Consider the following 19716-nt stretch of genomic DNA (forward strand, 5'->3'; position numbering starts at 1 on the left):
AAAAAAAAACAACCCACTAAACTATACCAGTAAGCTGTATATACTTAGTGCCATCTTTCATCTTTCTTTTTTGAGTAGTTCTTTTTTTCTTTTCTTTGAGATGGAATCTCCCTGTGTGGCCAGGCTGGAGTGCAATGGCGCGGTCTCGGCTCACTGTAAGCTCTGCCTCCTGGGTTCAAGCGCTTCTCATCCCTCAGCCTCCCAAGTAGCTGAGATCACAGGCATGTGCCACCACAGCCAACTAATTTTTCTGTATTTTTGGTAGAGACAGGGTTTCACCATGTTGTCCAGGATGGTCTCAATCTGACCTTATGATCCACCCACCTCAGCCTCCCAAAGAGCTGGAATTAAAGGCATGAGCCACCACACCCAGCCTTGACTACTTCTTTTGATGGGTAAAAATTCCAACCAATATAGTAATTTCAAACAAAATATTTCTAGATATGTCCAAAGGAGGTACTTTGAAAATGATTTCAGTGAACAAGAGACTCCATTTACAGCTTGGTCACTCAAAATTGTCATTTATATTAATAGTAACACATTTATAATTTCCACACTAGCTCTGTTGGCTGATTTGATATTAGACAAAGTTAATTTTTTCCTCAGATTCACAAAGTGTGGATTCACTTACTCATTGAATCAGTACATTTAAAATGTAAATCCAACTGTTTTCTTTGGGGAGTGTGTGAAAAAATAGTTCTGCTTCCAGATGAAGATACAATGTTCCACCTTCAAGTGGCCTACAGCCTACCAGGGACTGCCAACAAGTAAACTGGCATGTTGCTGCACTGTACTTACACTGCAGGAACCACTGTCATGTAGTGGCCAACAAATATCTGGCAACCGCCAAATAACTGCTGATAAACCAACAATTAAACTCTTCCATCATGTGAAATGCAGCACGTAGTTCTGTAAACATGAGTTAACCAGTAGTAGTAGAAGTGCAGTATCACCACTAGAGTCGTAATCGTAGTTATATTTATGTGATTAGACCAATGTTAACATTCATTTTCAAGGAGAACATCTCAGGGAAGAGTTTTGATGGCTTGGGAGGAGGAAAAGAATCTTGGGCAGAGACCATATCTGGCCTCAGGCAGTTGCATTTGGAGCTGACCCTGTGTGACTGGAAGGCCACACAAGTATGCAGGGGAATTGAAACTGAAAGGAAAAGTCCTGAAGGCAAATATTACAACCCGCCCAAGTCCAGCGCACACCAAACCTAATCCTCTTGTGTTTCAAAGAGGAATACTGTCACAAGCATATAAATGACAGAGTTGGGTCACCTGCATGCTAAGGGGGCAGCTGGGCAGTGGGGCGGTGCAGGCAGAAATCCCATTGGGCTGAAAATTAACAGGAAAACCATGAGTTTTAGTTTGGTTCTTCCCCCAGATCATCTCACTGGTCACTTAACCTCTTTGATATTGTCCTGACTTGTTAACTGTCAAAGAACATGTTTCTTTGTGTTTAGCATGTTTTCTTATGGTTAATGAGTCAGCAAATGAAGAAAATGTCAAGCACTGAAGATAAGAAATATGATTTTAATGGTGTTGCTTTGAAGTTTGACAGTGAAAGGATTAATTAAAGATGTGTTTACAGAAGCTGACTGTCTTTGTATTCACTGGTGGGTCTAACTGTCTACAAAACGCACCCCCCACCTTTCCTTTCTTCTTGCTAGCCTTTTTTCATTTCTTAATGCAAGATTTTCCTCCGTATATTACTTTCGTGTCTTGTTCCATGCAGAAGGGATACGATGATTTAGTAATAAATAAGTTTTGGTTATATTAAGAAAGATAATGAATTGACCTTCTTAAAACACTTCAGAAATTCTTAGATGAATGCAAACTATTGTTTCAGGGACATGACACATCTTGAACATCTCATCGAAGAGACAGAAAAGAGTTATCTTCATACGGAAGAATAGTTGGTGGTTATTGTTTAAAGATATTTCCATAACTAATGGTTATTTATTGTAAATTTCTGCTTTAAAAAATCTTTTCCTTCTTTTACAAATCCACTATGTAATGACTTATGCAGTGTGCCTTAGGGTATTCTGTCCTGGGCCAAGACAAACCATTTTCCTCAGGACTGTTATCTGTTATAACATGTAAAGTCATAGCAATTGTCTAGAGAGGACCCTTGTAAGAAATGACAGTATGTTTGCTGTGTCTGAAAGGTTTCTCACGCCAAGTAACAGGAATGTCAGCTAACATTCATTGTCTCTGAACTCATATCTGGAATACAATTAGGAAATACATAAACAAGGAAAACATGCTTATTTGGGGTCCCCAAAGATAAGATTCCCTCCCCTCAAATAAGTAATCTGATGTGACTCATTTGGATAATAATAAGTATTTGGCATTTAAAAAATATTTATTGTATATATACAAGGTATATGACATATTTTGATACACATATATATAGTGATTAGAGCAGTCAAGCAAATTATTATATCCATCATTTCATATAGTTGCCTTTCTTTCCTTATTTTTTTTTTTTTTTTTTTGTGGCAAGAGAACCTAAAATCTACTTGTGGCAAATTTCCAGTATACAATATAACATGATTAACTATAGTCCTCATTAGATCTCTAGACCTTTTCATCCTACGTAACTGCAACTCTGTGGCATTTTTTGAGTCTAAAATGTTGTTCCAGTGACATGAATGAGCAGTTCTAAAGTAAAATATTATGCCTATCAAAAAGTGTAATATAGCTGAACCAAAATTTTATATAGATCTGATGTTCAATGCGAACAGTATTCTCAATATCGAAACTGAGTGTTATGTCTTCTTTGATTCAGTCCCAGTGGTCAGTTGGTGACTGAATCAAGTGTTTTTTGTTTTTTTTTTAAACTGGTCATAACTGAAATTCATTTAGATCGGATGAAGATGAACATAGAAGGAACTAAGGGACTTTCAGCCCCTCAGTTGACATGCCTTTTCTTTGCCATCAAAGTGTTATGATGTTATTAAATGTCTTATAACAGAGTTGGTCTCATTTTCAGTGACCATTTAGCCAGTTCATTTATCATAATTTCACTCCAGCCCCTGAAAGACACTGGTCTTCTTAAGAGCTCCAACCTGATTCTGATTTCCCTTTGGAAAGTTTACAGCCAATGTTGTTTCACTGCAAGAAGAGCTTGCTGCAATTAGAATTTCTAAGTTTTCTTTTGAATCTACAATTTTTTTAAATTGCATTTTAGGTTTTGGAGTACATATGCAGAACATGCAAGATAGTTGCATAGGTACACACATGCAGTGTGATTTGCTGCCTTCCTCCCCTTCACCCACATCTGTCATTTCTCCCCATGCTATCCCTCCCCAGCTGTCCCTCCCCTATTCCCCCCAATAGACCCCAGTGTGTAGTGCTCCCCTCCCTGTGTCCATGTGTTCTCATTGTTCATCACCTACCTATAAGTGAGAACATGCGGTATTTCATTTTCTGTTCTTGTGAATCTACAAGTCTTTTTTTTTTGAGACTCTGTCTCACTCTGTTGCCCAGGCTGGAATGCAGAGGCACGATCTTGGCTCATTGCAACCTCTGCATACCGGGTTCAAATGATCCTCTTGCCTCAGCCCCCCAAATGGCTGGGACTACAGGCATGTACCACCATGCTTGGCTAATTTTTGTATATTTTGTAGAGACAGGGTTTTTCTATGTCTCCCAGGCTCATCTCAAACTCCTGGATTCAAGCGATTTACCCACCTTGGCCTCCCAAAGTGCTGGGATTACAGGTGTGAGCCACGGCACCTGACCATTTCCCACTTCCTAGTATGTACCCTCCTACCACACACGCCCCATCCCACACTCAGTGCTCTGGCAGTACTGTAGTCCAAAAAGTTTTGTTTTCTTATCGAAATCTTGGGGTACACATTTTACCATCATCAATTATAGCACCAAGCATACCTTCCACACACCCCTTGGCCTGGCTTCCTGCAATGTTTACCCTCACACACATTTTGTGAAAGGATCCTAATAGTTATGGTCCAGTCAGAAAACAGAAATCACAGTAGTTATTTGAACAGAAAGAATTCGACATAGGCATTTGGTGAAAGAGGCATTAGTAAGCTTAAAAAGCAAAACAGAGGCCGGGCGCGGTGGCTCAAGCCTGTAATCCCAGCACTTTGGGAGGCCGAGGCGGGTGGATCACGAGGTCAAGTGATCGAGACCATCCTGGTCAACATGGTGAAACCACGTCTCTACTAAAAATACAAAAATTAGCCGGGCATGGTGGAGGGCAACGGTAATCCCAGCTACTCAGGAGGCTGAGGCAGGAGAATTGCCTGAACCCAGGAGGCGGAGGTTGCGGTGAGCCGAGATCGTGCCATTGCACTCCAGCCTGGGTAACAAGAGCGAAACTCCGTCTCAAAAAAAAAAAAAAGAAAAACAGAACACAACGAAAACAGGATAATGCCAGCGCCTTTGAAAGCCATTACCTTCTCTGGAGCTGAGAGGACAAAAGGAAAAGGCCGGGGTCAGCAGATCCTAGAAGGCCAGAGGCAGAGCCTTGTGGAGCTGGGACTCAGTCCTCTGAGAAAGGAAGCCATCCAGGTAGTGCTGGGACTGGTATCTCAGGAGCTGGGCCTCAGATCCCTGAGGAGAGAACTGCCAGACTAGTTGTGGTATCCATAAGTGAGAATAATGAGGTTGATTCTGGGAGCACTGCAGGATACTGGAAGCGGGAACCAACTGTAGCTGCCAGAGTAAAGTACCATTGCTGACACAATGGGGGTGGAACATTAAGAGCACAGGAAGGAGCAAGTTCTTTTCCCTGCTCCTGCCTTCCAGTCTTCCTCTAGTGCTCCCCAACTGCAGTGTCCAACAGGAAGCCTGGGGCAAAGGAAAAATGCAGTTTGTAGTATCCCTGTTTCAGCATCTGAAAGCAGAGTACTAAAGAGAAAGTTCAGAGCTGAAAGGCTTTGGCTAAATAAAGACTAACCTGGATGCTACAGATGAATACAGAAGGCAAGATTATGTTTAACTAGGAAGAGGTGTGAAATCTAGGACTGCAAAAGTGATTAATATTTGCTAATGAGTAGGAAGACTTGATCATCTCCAAAATCAAATTATGTGAAAACCTGGGTCAACAAGAATCATATCAAAATGGATCTAACTACCAGTTCCCAGTACAATTTCTCTCCCAGTGCTCATGAAAACACAAGAAATAATTTTAAAAAGTACAGTGGTGGTAGAAACTAATACCAATAGAATCTGGGAAACATAGGTTCTATTTGTACGGCATGTGGAGCTTCAACTCATAGCATATCTCTCTTTATTGCATAAAAGAATTAGTATGGTGAGAGGTAAGAATATGCTTCACAACTCTATCACCATCTGCCTGCTGACCTAGTGAACCAGGAATTGTGCCAACCAGAAATCTGAGCAGAAACCCCTCTCTGGCTCTTGGGAAGTGCTCTGAGAGATTATCATTTTCCTGACACTTCAACTGTCACCTTTCTTCAACAAACAGATACTGAAATACTCAGGAAGCAAATAACAGAAAGTAGGGGGTTGCTAACAGTGGTCCAGGGCATTCTAATAAATACAATTCTTATGAGAAAGCCAATGTGGGAAGTGGACATAGATGGGGAAAAATATTACCAGTGCAGACTGTGAATTTCAGTTTTCTGAGTGCTACATCTAATCACAATAAAGCAAAGAACACACCTGAGGATGCTCCAAGATCCAGAAGAAATAATCAGAATACTGTATTACAAGAAAACAAGGACTCTATCAAAAGGCAAACGTGTGGAATAGAAAGTAAATGATGAGATAAAGGACAGAAGAAGATAAAAAGCAAACAGGAGAAGACTAAAGAAGACTGAAAGGAAGCTAAAGGCACAAGAGCAAGATTGGAATACTCATTAAGAACAGTCAAGAACAGAATTCATCCTGTAGAAAATCAGAATGTTATAGAAGACATTTGAATAAATCTTCCATGATGGTGCAGAGAAGGATAAAAAGATGGAAAGAAAAGGAAAGTGATGATATGAACAACAAAGAATGGAGGCCCAACAGATGGGTATCCTTACTGAAAGCTCAAATACAAATAAAATAAAAGGGATAGCCAAGAGTATAAGAGGTAAAAGAAATCACAAATTCTCTGAATTGAAGAAAAACCATATAAAAGTTTAATTAAACTAAGGGTAGCTTTTTAAAAAAGGAACAAAATTGAAAAAACCTTCAGCTACACTAAGAAAAACGCAAATGAAATTATAAGTGAGAGGAGACATGTGCAGAAATACAAAAGATTATAAGAGACTGCTCTGAGCAACTTTGTGCCAATAAATTAGATAACCTAAAAGAAAGAGATGAATTCCTAGAAGCACATAACATACCAAGAGTGAACCATGAAGAGGCAGAATAACTAGTAAGGAGATTGAATCAGCCATTAAAAACTTCTGAACAAAGGAAAGACTAGGACCTAAGGGTTTCACTCATGAATTCTAGTAAATACTTTTTCTCATACTTTTGCAAAAAATGGAAGAAGAGGGAGCACTTCCAAACTCATCTAATGAAGTCAACATTACCCTGATGCCAAAGCCAGACAAGGACATTGTAAGAAAAAAAGTTACAGGCTAATATGCCTGGTGAACATAGATGCAAAAATCCCTCAGTGAAATACAAATAATCTAAATTCAACAGCACATTAAAAGGATCACACCATGATCTAGTGGGTTTTATCCCTGGGATGCAAGGATGGTTCAACACCTGAAAATCAATAAATGTGACATACAACATTAACAGAATGAAGAATAAAAATCATTTCATCTCAGTAGATGTAGACAAAGTATTTGAAGGAACATATGTTGATAGAATAAAGGCCATATATGACAAGCTTATAGCTGACATACTACTCAACAGTGAAAAGTTAAAAGCTTTTCCTCCAAGATCAGGGCAAGACAAGAAACTCACTCTTTCCTCCAATATCAGGGCAAGACAAGAAACTCATGCTCACCACTTCTATTCAACATAGTACTGGAAGTCTTAGCCAGAGCAATTAGACAAGAAAAATAATAAGATTCAAATAAAAGAAAGCAGTAAAAATTTATCTCTAGGTGGCATAACCTTGTGTGTACAAAACTCATGATCTGGGGCTGGGCGCGGTGGCTTACACCTATAATCCCAGCAGTTTGGGAGGCCGAGGCGGTGGATCACGAGGTCAAGAGATCAAGACCATCCTGGTCAACATGGTGAAACCCCGTCGCTACTAAAAATACAAAAAATAGCTGGGCATGGTAGCACATGCCTGTAATCCCAGCTACTCAGGAGGCTGAGGCAAGAGAATTGCCTGAACCCAGGAGGCGGAGGTTGTGGTGAGCCGAGGTCGTGCCATTGCACTCCAGCCTGGGTAACAAGAGCGAAACTCCATCTCAAAAAAAAAAACAAAACTCATGATCTTATATGTAGAAGACACCACCAAGAAACTTTTAGAACTAATAAATTCAGTAAACTTGCAGAATGCAAAATCAACATACAAAAATCAGTTGTGTTACTATACATTAACAAAGAACTGAGAAAGAAATTAAGAAAACAATCCCATAGCATCTAAAACAATAAAATACTTAGAAAAAAATTAACCAGGCAAAAGATGTGTACATGAAAAACTGTAAAACATAGATGAAAGAAGTGGAACAAAACACAAATAAATTGGAAGATATCCTGTGTTCATAAATTGAAATTATTAATATTGTTGAAATGTTCACACTAAAGCAATCCATGGATTCAGTGCAATCAATTCCAATGTCATTTTTCTTAGAAATAGAAAAAAGATCATAAAATTTATATTAAACCACAAAAGATTCCAAATAGCCCAAGCAATATGGAGCAAGAAGAACAAAACTAGAGGCACCACACTGTTTTAAAAATATACTACAATGCTATAGTAATCAAAACTGTGTAATATCAGTACCCAAATAGACATAAAGACTAATGAAATAGAATAAAGAGCCTAGAAATAAACCCATGCACTTACAGTCAATTAATCCTCAGCAAGGGTGCAAGAACACACAATGAGGAAAGTGTACTGTCTTCAGTAAATGGTGTTGTGAAAACTGAACTCCGGATGCACAAAAGTGAAATTGGACCCATATCTCACACCATATAAAACGCAACTAAAAATGAATTAAATACTTAAACATAAGAGCTGAAACTGTAAAACTACTAGAAGGAAACATAGGGAAAATGCTTCTTGACATTGGTCTGGACAATGATTTTTTTGTATATGACTCCAAAGCATAAGGACCAAAAGCAGAAATAAACAGATGGAATTGCATCAAACTCAGCAGTTTCTGTACAGCAAAGGAATAGCCATATACCAATTGGCTATTTGTATGTCTTCGTTGGAAAAATGTCTATTCCAGGTTTTGCCCATATATATATATATATATCCTATTGGTTCTGTTTCTCTGGAGAATCCTATTGGTTCTGTTTCTCTGGAGAATCCTGCCTAATACATACTCTCTTGGTGAATTTCAAGTATACAATACAGGATTACTAACTACAGTCACCACGCTGTACATTAGATCTCCAAACTTACTCATTCAGCATAACTAAAACATTGTACCCCATTTCTTCTATACACCAGCCCATGGTAATCTCTAATATATATAATTATATATATATATAATTAAAATAACTAGTAAGTGGTATAATTGCCTAACTCATATATACATATGATGAGATTTATTGGGTGAATTGGCTCATGCAATTATAGAGGCTGAGAAGCCCCATGATATCCCATCTGCAAGTTGGAGAAACAGAAATGTGGTGGTATAATTCAGTTCAATTCCAAATGTCCAAGAACCAGGGGAACCAGTGGTGTAATTCCTAGTTCAACACTTAAGGCCTGAGAACTGGAACTTGGAGGTTATGGGGGATTTGTGTAAGCCTTGGAGCTTGAAGGCCCAAGAATCAGGTGTTCTTATTTACAAGGTCAGGAGAAAATGATAGCCCAGCTCAGCAGTAGAGAATGTACCCATCTTCTGCCTTTTCATCCTATAGGGGCCCTCAACGGATGGGATGATGACAACTCACTTTGGTGAGGGTAGATTTCCTTTATTCAGTTGACTTAGTCAAATGCTAATGTCTACCCTTACAACCATACCCAGAAATAATGCTTTTCCAGCAATCTGGGCATTCCTTAATCCAGTCAAGTTGACACATAGAATTAACCATCACAGAGATCTTTTTTTTTTTTTATAGTTTAATGTATTTTAATAGCAAACTTACAGGAACAGCACAGAAGACAGACAACATTAAAAACATGTACTTGGATGTAGGACAACTCAGTTAGAAAAGTATAGTGAATGGATGGAATCTACTGTATGATAAAAATGCTACAAACACCATTTAGTTGCCGTCAATAAGAAATTTACTTGTTTTAAAAAAATCCAAATGCTGGCATTGTCCAGAAAAATTTAACAGGTTTATTTATAATTATTATAAAGTTGAACCGCTGAAACTTGTTCACTGAAACATTTTAACTTGCATTAATGCTTTACGTCTCCACATTTATATTAAAAATTCACACACAAATGAAAATGGAAAAACTGCCAATACCTGATTTCTGTCCCCTATTTTTCCACTCGCAATCATATACTTAGGTACCTTTTGACCCCATGGAAAAAAAATTATCTAACGTTCAGAACTACCAATAACAGGAAGAAGAGAATTTTTTTTTTTAGAATGAAATATTTCCCATCATAGTGGATTCTTAAGCATGCTCTCCACGTATGCGGCGTGCTAGCTGGATGTCTTTTGGTATAATTGTTACACGTTTGGCATGGATAGCACAAAGGTTGGTGTCTTCAAAAAGGCCAACCAGATAGGCCTCACTTGCCTCCTGCAAAGGACCGATAGCTGCGCTCTGGAAGCGCAGATCTGTTTTAAAGTCCTGAGCAATTTCTCGCACCAGACGCTGGAAGGGAAGTTTGCGAATCAGAAGTTCAGTGGGCTTCTGATAACGTCTAATTTCACGGAGTGCCACAGTACCAGGCCTGTAACGATGAGGTTTCTTCACCCCTCCAGTAGAGGGCGCACTCTTGCGCGAGGCTTTTGTAGCCAGTTGCTTCCTGGGTGTTTTACCACCGGTAGATTTGCGGGCAGTCTGCTTTGTACGAGCCATGGTATAGAGACCTCCTTACTTACCCCGCTTCTCCTTCAGCTGGAGCTGGGCGAGTGAGAGGCGGCGCGGCGGCAGCTGCGAACACCCACAGAGATCTTAAATGTTCTCTCCACACATGCACATGCACGCTCTTACACACCTGCACACATATCAAAACCTCACACTGTACACTTTAAATAATACCTAATATCATATCGGATAAGGAACCCCTAGTCTCACTATAAATGAGGAGCAACAGTTTCTCAGCTTTTCTCAAAGTTTATCTGGAAATTCTAGTCAATGAAGGAGAGGAAAAAACAAAAAGAAATAAAATTGGAAGCATAAGTACCAGAAAGGAGAAAAAAATAAAATAACTAGTAAATGGTATAATTACTTTCCTGAACGAAAGAGCAAAATGAAATAAAAAGAATCAAATAAAAAACTACTCAAAACCATGAGTTCATTAGGTTACAAAATCAATATGCAAATATCAATAGCTTTTTTATCAGCAATAATAAAAAGATAAAATCACAACAAAATGTATAGTATCAAATAACAGCTTTAAAAGGGAATGTTCATTTCCTATTTGAAGGAAATGACAAATGAAATTGTGGCACATAAAAGAAAACTTGAAAAAAATGGAGAGATGTATTGTAAACCTAACTGTTTTTCTCAATCTCCACATCAGAATCTTCAAAGAAGTTTTCAGGAGAAGCCTGACAAAATTATTCTAAGTTTTATTTTGAAGAATAAATGTGTAATATAGCCTAATATTTTTAAAAGAGCAGTAAAGATGAGATATTTGTCCTACTTTAATTAATACATATTGTAAAGCTATAGTAATTAAGATAGCTTTGCTGGGTGCAGTGGCTCACACATAATTTCAGCACTTTGGGAGGCCGAGACAGGTGGAGCACCTGAGGTCGGGAGTTGGAGAGCCACCTGACCAACATGGAGAAACCTCATTTCTACTAAAAATACAAAATTAGCTGGGCATGGTGGCGCATGCCTGTATTCCCAGTACTCAGGAGGCTGAGGCAGGAGAATCGCTTGAACCCAGGAGGCAGAGGTTGCGGTGAGCTGAGATCGTGCCATTGCACCCCAGCCTGGGGCAACAAGAGCGAATCTCCGTCTCAAAAAAAAAAGATAGTTTTAAAATGACACTGAAATGAAGGTGCCTGTCAGTGGAACAGAGGAGACAGTATAGAAACATACCAAAGTTTACATAAGAATTTATTTGAAAATAAAGATGGCATTTCAAATGTGAGTAAACAGAAGGGATTATGTCATTTGATTCCTAATGAATTAAAAATTTTACTATAAGAAATAAAAGGACAAAACTGGTAGAATATATTAGTTATGAAATTTTAAGTTAAAGAAATTGATATGGTTTGGCTGTGTCCCCACCATCTCATCTTGAATTCCCACATGTTGTGGGAGGGACCCAGCGGGAGGTCATGGGATCATGGGGGCAGCTCTTTCCCATGTAAATTGGTATAGCCATTATGGAGAATAACATGGGTTTATTTCTAGGCTGTGTATTCTATTTCATTAGTCTTTATGTCTATTTGGGTACTGATATTACACAGTTTTGATTACTATAGCATTGTAGTATATTTTTAAAACAGTGTGGTGCCTCTAGCTTTGTTCTTCTTGCTCCATATTGCTTTGGAAATCCCATGCTGATCTCTGGTAGGAATTCTCACGTGATCTGATGGCTATGATAAGGGGGAGTTTTCCTGCACAAGCTCACTTTGCCTGCTGCCATCCACGTAAGATGTGACTTACTCCTCCTTGCCTTATGCCATGATTGTGAGGCCTCCCCAGCATGTGGAACTGTAAGTCCAATTAAACCTCTTTCGTAAATTGCCTAGCCTAGGGTATGTCTTTATCAGCAGCATGAAAATGAACTAATAGAGAAGTCTTTCAGAGCGTGATCATTACGGATGAAAAACACAGTTAGATATATATAACTATTAAAAAGTTAAATTTTTATAGGGCAAGAAATGCAAACAAGTTTAAAATATGAATGACAAACTGAGGGGAATTATTCACAATAAACATGTAACTAAGTAGGGGTTAATATTTTTGATATGTAAAGAACTCTTACAAATAAGTTAGAAAAAGATACCCCAAATTGGGGGTTTAACTGAATTGGGGGTTTAACACAATAGAGGCACATCTTTTTGCAAAACTTAATGAGGCACATCCTTTTCATAAATATTCTGAATTAGAGTATAAAATGAAAAATTGAGAATTTTCAAAGTTAAGGAAAAATCTCCCAAATTTCTACTGATATCTATATTGTATGGGGGTTTTTATACATAATCCTTTACAGTAATATACATTTATAAATGTAAAATGTAACAGACTATATATAATAAAGAGAATGTATGCAAAATGTAATTTTAATTACATATAGGTTATGTTGCTGAGTGTATGCAATCAAATTAAACATGCATCTGATGACTCCACTAAGTAATTCATTAGTAAAAAATGAAAGTGATCAGTAACTGAAAAAAAAATGTATCCGTACTAGTACTTAAGGAAATAAAAACTAAAATGTCAGTTTTCACCTATCATATTGGCAAACACCAACACACCAGTGTTGGCAAAGATACGTGGCGTATCCCTTATCTGAAATGCTTGGGACCCAAAGTGCTTAGGATTTCAAAATTTTCAGATTTGGAACATTTGCATATACATAATATATGTATTATTGGAGATGGGATCCAAATCTAAACACGAAATTTGTGTTTTATAAACACCTTATACAAATATCCTGAAGGTAATTTTATACAATGTTTTAAATAATTTTATGCATAAAACAAAGTTTTGACTTTGTTTTGATGGAAACTTGTCACATAAAATCAGTTGTCGAATTTTTTCATTTGTAGCATCTTGTCAGGAGTCAAAACGTTTCAAATTGTGGTGCATTTCAGGTTTCAGATTTTCAGAAGGAATCTCAATTTGTGTAGCCTTTCCAGAGAATTAAAAGGCTTTTAAAAATGCATACTTTTGGCCCTTTATGTTTACCTCCAGTAATTTTCTTAAAAGTGAGTTATCTAATAAAGATATACATAGATATTATAATGTTAATTTGAGCCATAACATTGAAAGCAGTCAGTCTAGCAATTGGAAACAAATTTGACAAATCATGATGTATCTATATTGTGGAATATTACACAGCCAACAAAATGTAATAGAGACTTACATTTATTGATATGGAAAAAATGTTTATAAACCTTTTAAGAAGCAAGTTAGAAATGAGTATATGCAGTATGAGCCCCTTTTTTGTTAAAAAAAAAAAAACAAATTCAAATAAGTATGGAAAAAAGTAGTTTTGGGAGGCAAAGACATAAAATACTAGCTGTGCCCTTTCTGGGTGGTACATTATTTGAGATTTAATTTGTTTTCTTTGCTCTTCTGTCTTTCCTAACTTTTCTACAATAAACCTGCATTATTTGAGTAATTAGTACATTTTCTTAGCATTTTAAAATAAAATAATCCATGTAAGATGCAAGAATACAATAAAAGGCACACTTCAGTGCCTGTAGCACCAATGCCAGTGTGGTGCAGTGATAAGAGCACAGATCCTGGAGCCAGACTGGCCTGGATTCAATTCATCTGGATTCTGCTACTACTGACAGTGTTACCTCAGGCAGGTCATTTAACATCTCGGATTCTGTATCTGTAAATTGCTCTGAGGATTAGCAAAAATGTAAATCACCTAACACACACTCTCTGGCACATACTGTGCACTTAACAAAAGGTTAATCCTTATTGTTATTGTTGTTGTTGTAAATGCCAAGGAAATTAATTGGCCTGAAGACCAGAAAGAAACACATTTGTATTGTTGAGAAGAAGCATGGATTGTTAAGAAATTTTTCTTTATAATGTTTTATCTTACCAAATACAGAAGATGTACATTGAATCTAGGGTTTCAGCAGAAGATAACTGCTTATCAAAACTTGTCATATGTTAAAGTTATGTACTTGTAGATCATGTGCCTTTCTAGAGTGCTAGCAAGGACATTTTTCAATTTGGGTAATTTTAGATCCTAAGCAAGAGATTTTGTATATAGTAGTTGCTCAGCAAGCAGTCAATGGACTGGAATTCGGGTTGTTTGCCTGCACTCTCCTCTAGTTAGACTTTTGATGCTGAATGTCCTTCACTGTGTGGTGGCCTGTGATCACTACAGCTTTTATTGTTAGAAATCACTCAAGAAGATAAAGATCAACCAGGCTTTCCTAAGTTTTATCTTTAGGAATTAGAGATAGGGAGTTCTGTAAATAAAAGGCTCCTGCTTTCTCTATCAGCTATTGTAGTAACTAATACATTGGACCTTGTGTGGCTAATATTTACTGATACTTATTAATATTATTAATTAACTGTGTATTAGGCACTTTGCTATTAAATACTTTACTACAAGAACTATCTTCTTTAATATGACAACTGTATGATGTAGGAAGCATTATACCTTCTAGTAGATGATGATCTCTGGACTTACCCAAGATCACATGAGTAGGAAATTCAACTGGGAGCTTGAACTTGATTCTCTTTGATGTCAAAAACTATGCTATTCAATGCTTTGCTACCTTACTTTCCCGTTCCTTCCCATCAGCAAGATTTTTCTAAGGTTTGTGTTTCAGCATGTTTCATTTGTTGCTATGTATTTCATGGATTTGATTTGAATTCTTTTCTTTTCTTTTTTTTTGCTTTTTTGAGACGGAGTTTCGCTCTTGTTACCCAGGCTAGAGTGCAATGACATGATCTCGGCTCACCGCAACCTCCGCCTCCTGGGTTCAGGCAATTCTCCTGCCTCAGCCTCCTGAGTAGCTGGGATTACAGGCACGCGCCACCATGCCCAGCTAATTTTTTGTATTTTTTTAGTAGAGACGGGTTTCACCATGTTGACCAGGATGGTCTCGGTCACTTGACTTCGTGATCCACCCGCCTCGGCCTCCCAAAGTTCTGGGATTACAGGCATGAGCCACCGTGCCCGGCCTGAATTCTTTTCTTTAATATTGATGCCATGAGAAGCTGGTTTTGAGTAACTATATAAAACATTCTTAAAAAGTATGTTTTTCCTCAACTGCATTTTTATTCTAAAATTATATTATTGAATTGTTATGTATATGCTTGCCACACCTGTCCTATTTGAGTTTTTAAGTTTTGGAAGGCAGGGATTGTGTTTTACTTCTCTTTATGGTCCATGCCCATAGTAGGTGGACAGTAGATATTGAATTGAATTGCATGTCTCCACTGATCATATTAGAAAGCAAACAAAAATGATCATTTTCTGTTAATCTGTTAATTTTTTGCAGCAAACTTATAAGCAATTCAGTGTCAACCCTTAGATCTGCTATCTGTCCTGGTTCCTGGGCACAGATAGCACCCTCAGTCTCTGTCGGTTGTGGTGTGTCATCGTATTTAAGAACTGATGTTTCCAATGATAGATGTGTATGAGTATACATATTATAATCATGTAATATACATATGGATATAGTTCTGCCCAGAAGAAGCCACTCTTACTCACTTACATTCACATTTGCTTTCTTTTTTAAAAAATCTGTTTATAATTGTCTTTTCCTTTTAATTTTCCTTTATATAAAGCCTTAGTAGAAACTTTTAAAGAAGTTATTTATTTTGCAATTGACAAATAAAAATTGTATGTATCTACCGCATACATCATGATGTTTTGAAATACATACACATTGTGGAATGGCTAAACACACTAAGTAACATATGCATTCCCTCTCATACTTTATTTTTATTGTGGTGATAATTCTGAACATTTACTCTCAGCGGTTTCAAGTATACAATACGTTGTTATTGACTGTAGTCACCATGCTGTGTAGCAGACCTCTTGAACTTATTCCTCCTGCCTACGCATTTGCTTGCTAATGTCATTTCACCTTGGACTCAGCCTGGGGATGGCTGTGCACATGAACATCGTCTATTTTGTGCCAGCCAAAACAACAAACAGTTGGAAGTAAAAACAAAAACAAAAACCTGGTTAGATTCCCAGCTCTACCACTCACTAGTCATGTGACCTAAGTACATAACTTACCTTCTCAGACTGTTGTCAAGAAGGGGAAAATGTGGATGCAGATGTATGTGTGGAACACTTTTAGCACATGGTAGACATTCAGTATATTCACAGAACTCTTATTTTTTGTAAACCTACCACCTCGCCTTAAGTTTCATGATTCCACTGTGAATAAATTTAAACAAAACTGAAACACAGATAGGTGATTTAAAAACCAAGAAGGGGAAAAGGCAGTCACAGGCCTTTTGGGAAGTATCTGCACCTGAGTGATGTTGGAAAAAACTTCGGTATTCTGGAATTCAGAAAGCATTCTTCAAGCAGTTCAGCCTGCACTGATTGAGGAGCAGTTTTGCTTGCATAAATAAAACACTAAAAATGTTATTGAGCTATTCCATGGAGGAGATGCATACCTGGTAACGTAGACTATGTTTTCATGCAGTTTTTATTCAAGGCAAAACATAAACCAGTGAAAGGAAAACAGAAAGTGATAAGTAACATGGCTATATTTTCCATGAACATATGGTAGATGTTTAAAATGAGGTATGTCAGCTATTAATTCCCCAGGTGCTTGCCTTAGCCTTGATAATAAGGTTTTCTACGGAGGGATTCCCATCTCTTGATATTTTGATCTCTGGGAAAATATGACACCGACTCTTCTCTCTTGGGCACGTGTTAGCAGGAATATTTAAAAAGCATTTTTGCACTGATTGAAATGCAAAGGGTTTCAGGAACAATTCTGATGGGTGTGTCTATCCTACACTCAATTATTTTCTCACCCCCAAACCCCAGAGAAGCCAGAGACTAGAAAAAAAAGTGTTTTGTTCTCGACTGAACATGGCACACAGATTTAACAGTAGGACCTGGTTCCTCACGCTGGCTGGTTCCTCATGCCATGTCCGTCTGATCCTGGATTTAAATTACAGAGGACATTAACCCATGTAAGTCAAAGCCACAAGCTTAAACATCCAGAAAGTATAAGGTGGGGTGAGGGGCAGAGTGAGGGACAGCCCTGTAAGATAAGATCCTATTTCAATGTGATTAAATGCCTTCTATTAGGAAAATTGCTTTTTTTGTTTCTGCTTTTCATATGTAAATGTTAATATGGTAGGTCATGAGCTGTCAATTTCAGAATTTGGGGGAATATGGAAAATCATTGAAATATTGATAAACATCAAGTGATTTGAATTTTGTAATATGGACAATTTGATTTTTGTAGTGTGAACAAAAATACTACAAATGAAATCAGTGAACTTACTGGTCTTACTGAGGTCAATTTATATGGCTTGATGGAAAGAAAAAATAAAGGAAATATGTAGGAGCTGGAAATATGAACACTCAGAATTCTGAAATTCATTTTTTAATTTCACTGTGATGTTTGGTGTTTTAAAACAAAAAATTGTAGATTCAATATCAGCCCTGACATAGAATTTTTTGAAATAACTAAGAGCTTGTATTTCATAATACAAGATAATCAGACAAGAATTTATCTGTACCTGAAACTTTGGTGACACTCTTCAAATTTCTAGGAAACAGAATTGTGACTGATTTCTATGGAGAGTTTTCAAGGTCAAAAATAGGAACTGCTCGCTGGGCATGATAGCTAGAAAAATTGAGGGGAAAATTGATATAAAATATTGCTGAATTAAGTGTTTAGAAATATGTAAGTACAAGTTCTGGCAAGCATCCATAGACAACAAGACATATATCATCTTTAAATATCATAAGGTTAATTTTGGAAATCAGTGGATTTGTATATGTCACAAACATTCCAAGGGGAATATTCATGTTTCTTAAATGAAAGGAAAATAATGTCATTAGTTTTTGTTCTTTTTTAATTAAAAGTAGTTACAGCTTTTTAGTTTTAATGTTTTAACTTGTCATGTGAACATGATTACTCTAGTCAATTCTCTTTATTTTTTCAAGGCTTATGGTGTGCAAAGCACCAAACCTGATTCTTCTAATTACAGGTTGTTTTTCACGTGGCAATTGGATAATTTAAAATAGATGAATGCTTTGAGTTTATTCACTCATGTTTTCTTTTTTAAACTATGTTTTCTAACACCTTCTAAGTTCCAGGCTCTTTATTCTACGGTGTTATGCCTACTCTTCCCCATTTGAAGAATGCAGATCTAAGTTTTAAAGAGGCAGCAGTATCCAAATAAGAGTCAGTGTGCTTAACCAGAGAACAGCTTTTAACTGTTTCCTAGTGAAACGTTTTGAAACAAAGGTCTTGCTGCTGGGGCAAGAGGTGTGCAGTTACCCCATCAGAGGTAGGAGAGTTCTTTTGTGACTGGCTACTCTGCAAAACTGTGTCCAAATCCTCAAGCTAAGTGGAAGCTTGATTATGTTTTCTACTTGTAAATGCTCTACAGCTTATCAAGTGTGATTCTATCATTTTCTTACTTAATTCTCCCAAATACCTGTAAAGCAGATATTATTGTCCTATTTTATAGATAAGCAAACTGAGGCTTAGAGTGACTAGTTTCTGATGGCCAAGTGGAAACTGAAGCTTAGTCTTTCTTCCACAGCTGTGTTAGTGTATATCGACAAGCAAAAGGTATATGTGAAAACACAGACTAATTCTAGTACATATGTAAGAGATTTAAAAGATGGTTGTTCAGTCAGCCCACACAAAGAAATCGTTTCTTAGTCCTAAGCAATAGAGGCAGTTTCAACAGATTTGTAGACTTTTGATACGGGAACTTGGTTTCAAAATCAGGAATCAAAGAATTGCTTCGCTGCTTTTCATGCACAGAAAAGGTATCTCTATGAATTGTCACAACTGAGTTCTCTAAATTCTGCTTTAGAAAAAAAGTATTTGTCATACACTTGAATCTTAAACTGTAGTAAAATTAAGGTCATTTGGAAACCAGAAGAAATGTTGGTCCCTGGGTTTCCTTTGAATCATATCAGAATACACTATTGAAAAAAAGGAAAAAACAGGAAAAAAAAAAAACACCAAACTTTTAAAAGGCATGAGACTTATAAATGAATTTTTAAAAATAGTTTCTATTGGCCTGGCGCCATGGCTCACATCTGTAATCCCAGCACTTTAGCAGGCTGATGACTTGAGTTCGAGACTAGCCCAGCCAACGTGGTAAAACCTTGTCTCTACTAAAAACATAAAAATTAGCTGGGCATGGTGGTGGGCACCTGTAATCCCAGCTACTCTGGAGGCTGAGGCAGGAGAATCGCTTGAACCTGGGAGGCGGAGTTTGCAGTGAGCCAAGATCATCCCACTGCACTCCAGCCTGAGCAACAGAGTGGGACTACATCTCAAAAAAAAAAGTTACTATCAGAAAAGCACAGCTCTTTAGGGGTGACCACTATCTGGTTACTTATTCCAAATGTGGAAGAAAGTGAATATGCTTCTTTATTTAAAAACTTAGTAAGTAGATAATATCCTTCTAAGTGGTGTTGGGTTTTTTTTAAAGAAGTTGAACTGAGTCAGTGTGGCTAATGAAGACAGCCATGCACAAGCAAAAGATCTAGCACGTTTGCTCCTGTGGCATGTATTCAGGATCTTGTGGATAGTACAAGTACTGTTTGACGATCCTTTCCCA

At 37.4% G+C, this 19716-nt stretch overlaps 2 protein-coding genes across 9 annotated transcripts in view; one reads left to right on the forward strand and one right to left on the reverse strand.

Moving 5' to 3' along the window:
* MEIS2 (Meis homeobox 2) overlaps positions 1–19716 on the forward strand; it is a 208841-nt gene that overhangs the window by 110866 nt on the left and 78259 nt on the right. The gene's annotated exons all lie outside the window — the stretch shown is intronic.
* On the reverse strand, positions 9184–10147 carry LOC103795647 (histone H3.3A-like). Its single transcript, XM_009005584.5, has one exon. The coding sequence runs from the start codon at positions 10120–10122 to the stop codon at positions 9712–9714; it is 411 nt and encodes a 136-aa protein (XP_009003832.1). The 5' UTR covers positions 10123–10147; the 3' UTR covers positions 9184–9711.

The sequence above is a fragment of the Callithrix jacchus genome, chromosome 8, assembly GCF_049354715.1.
Source record: "Callithrix jacchus isolate 240 chromosome 8, calJac240_pri, whole genome shotgun sequence".
In the NCBI taxonomy this organism is placed as follows: Eukaryota; Metazoa; Chordata; class Mammalia; order Primates; family Cebidae; genus Callithrix; species Callithrix jacchus.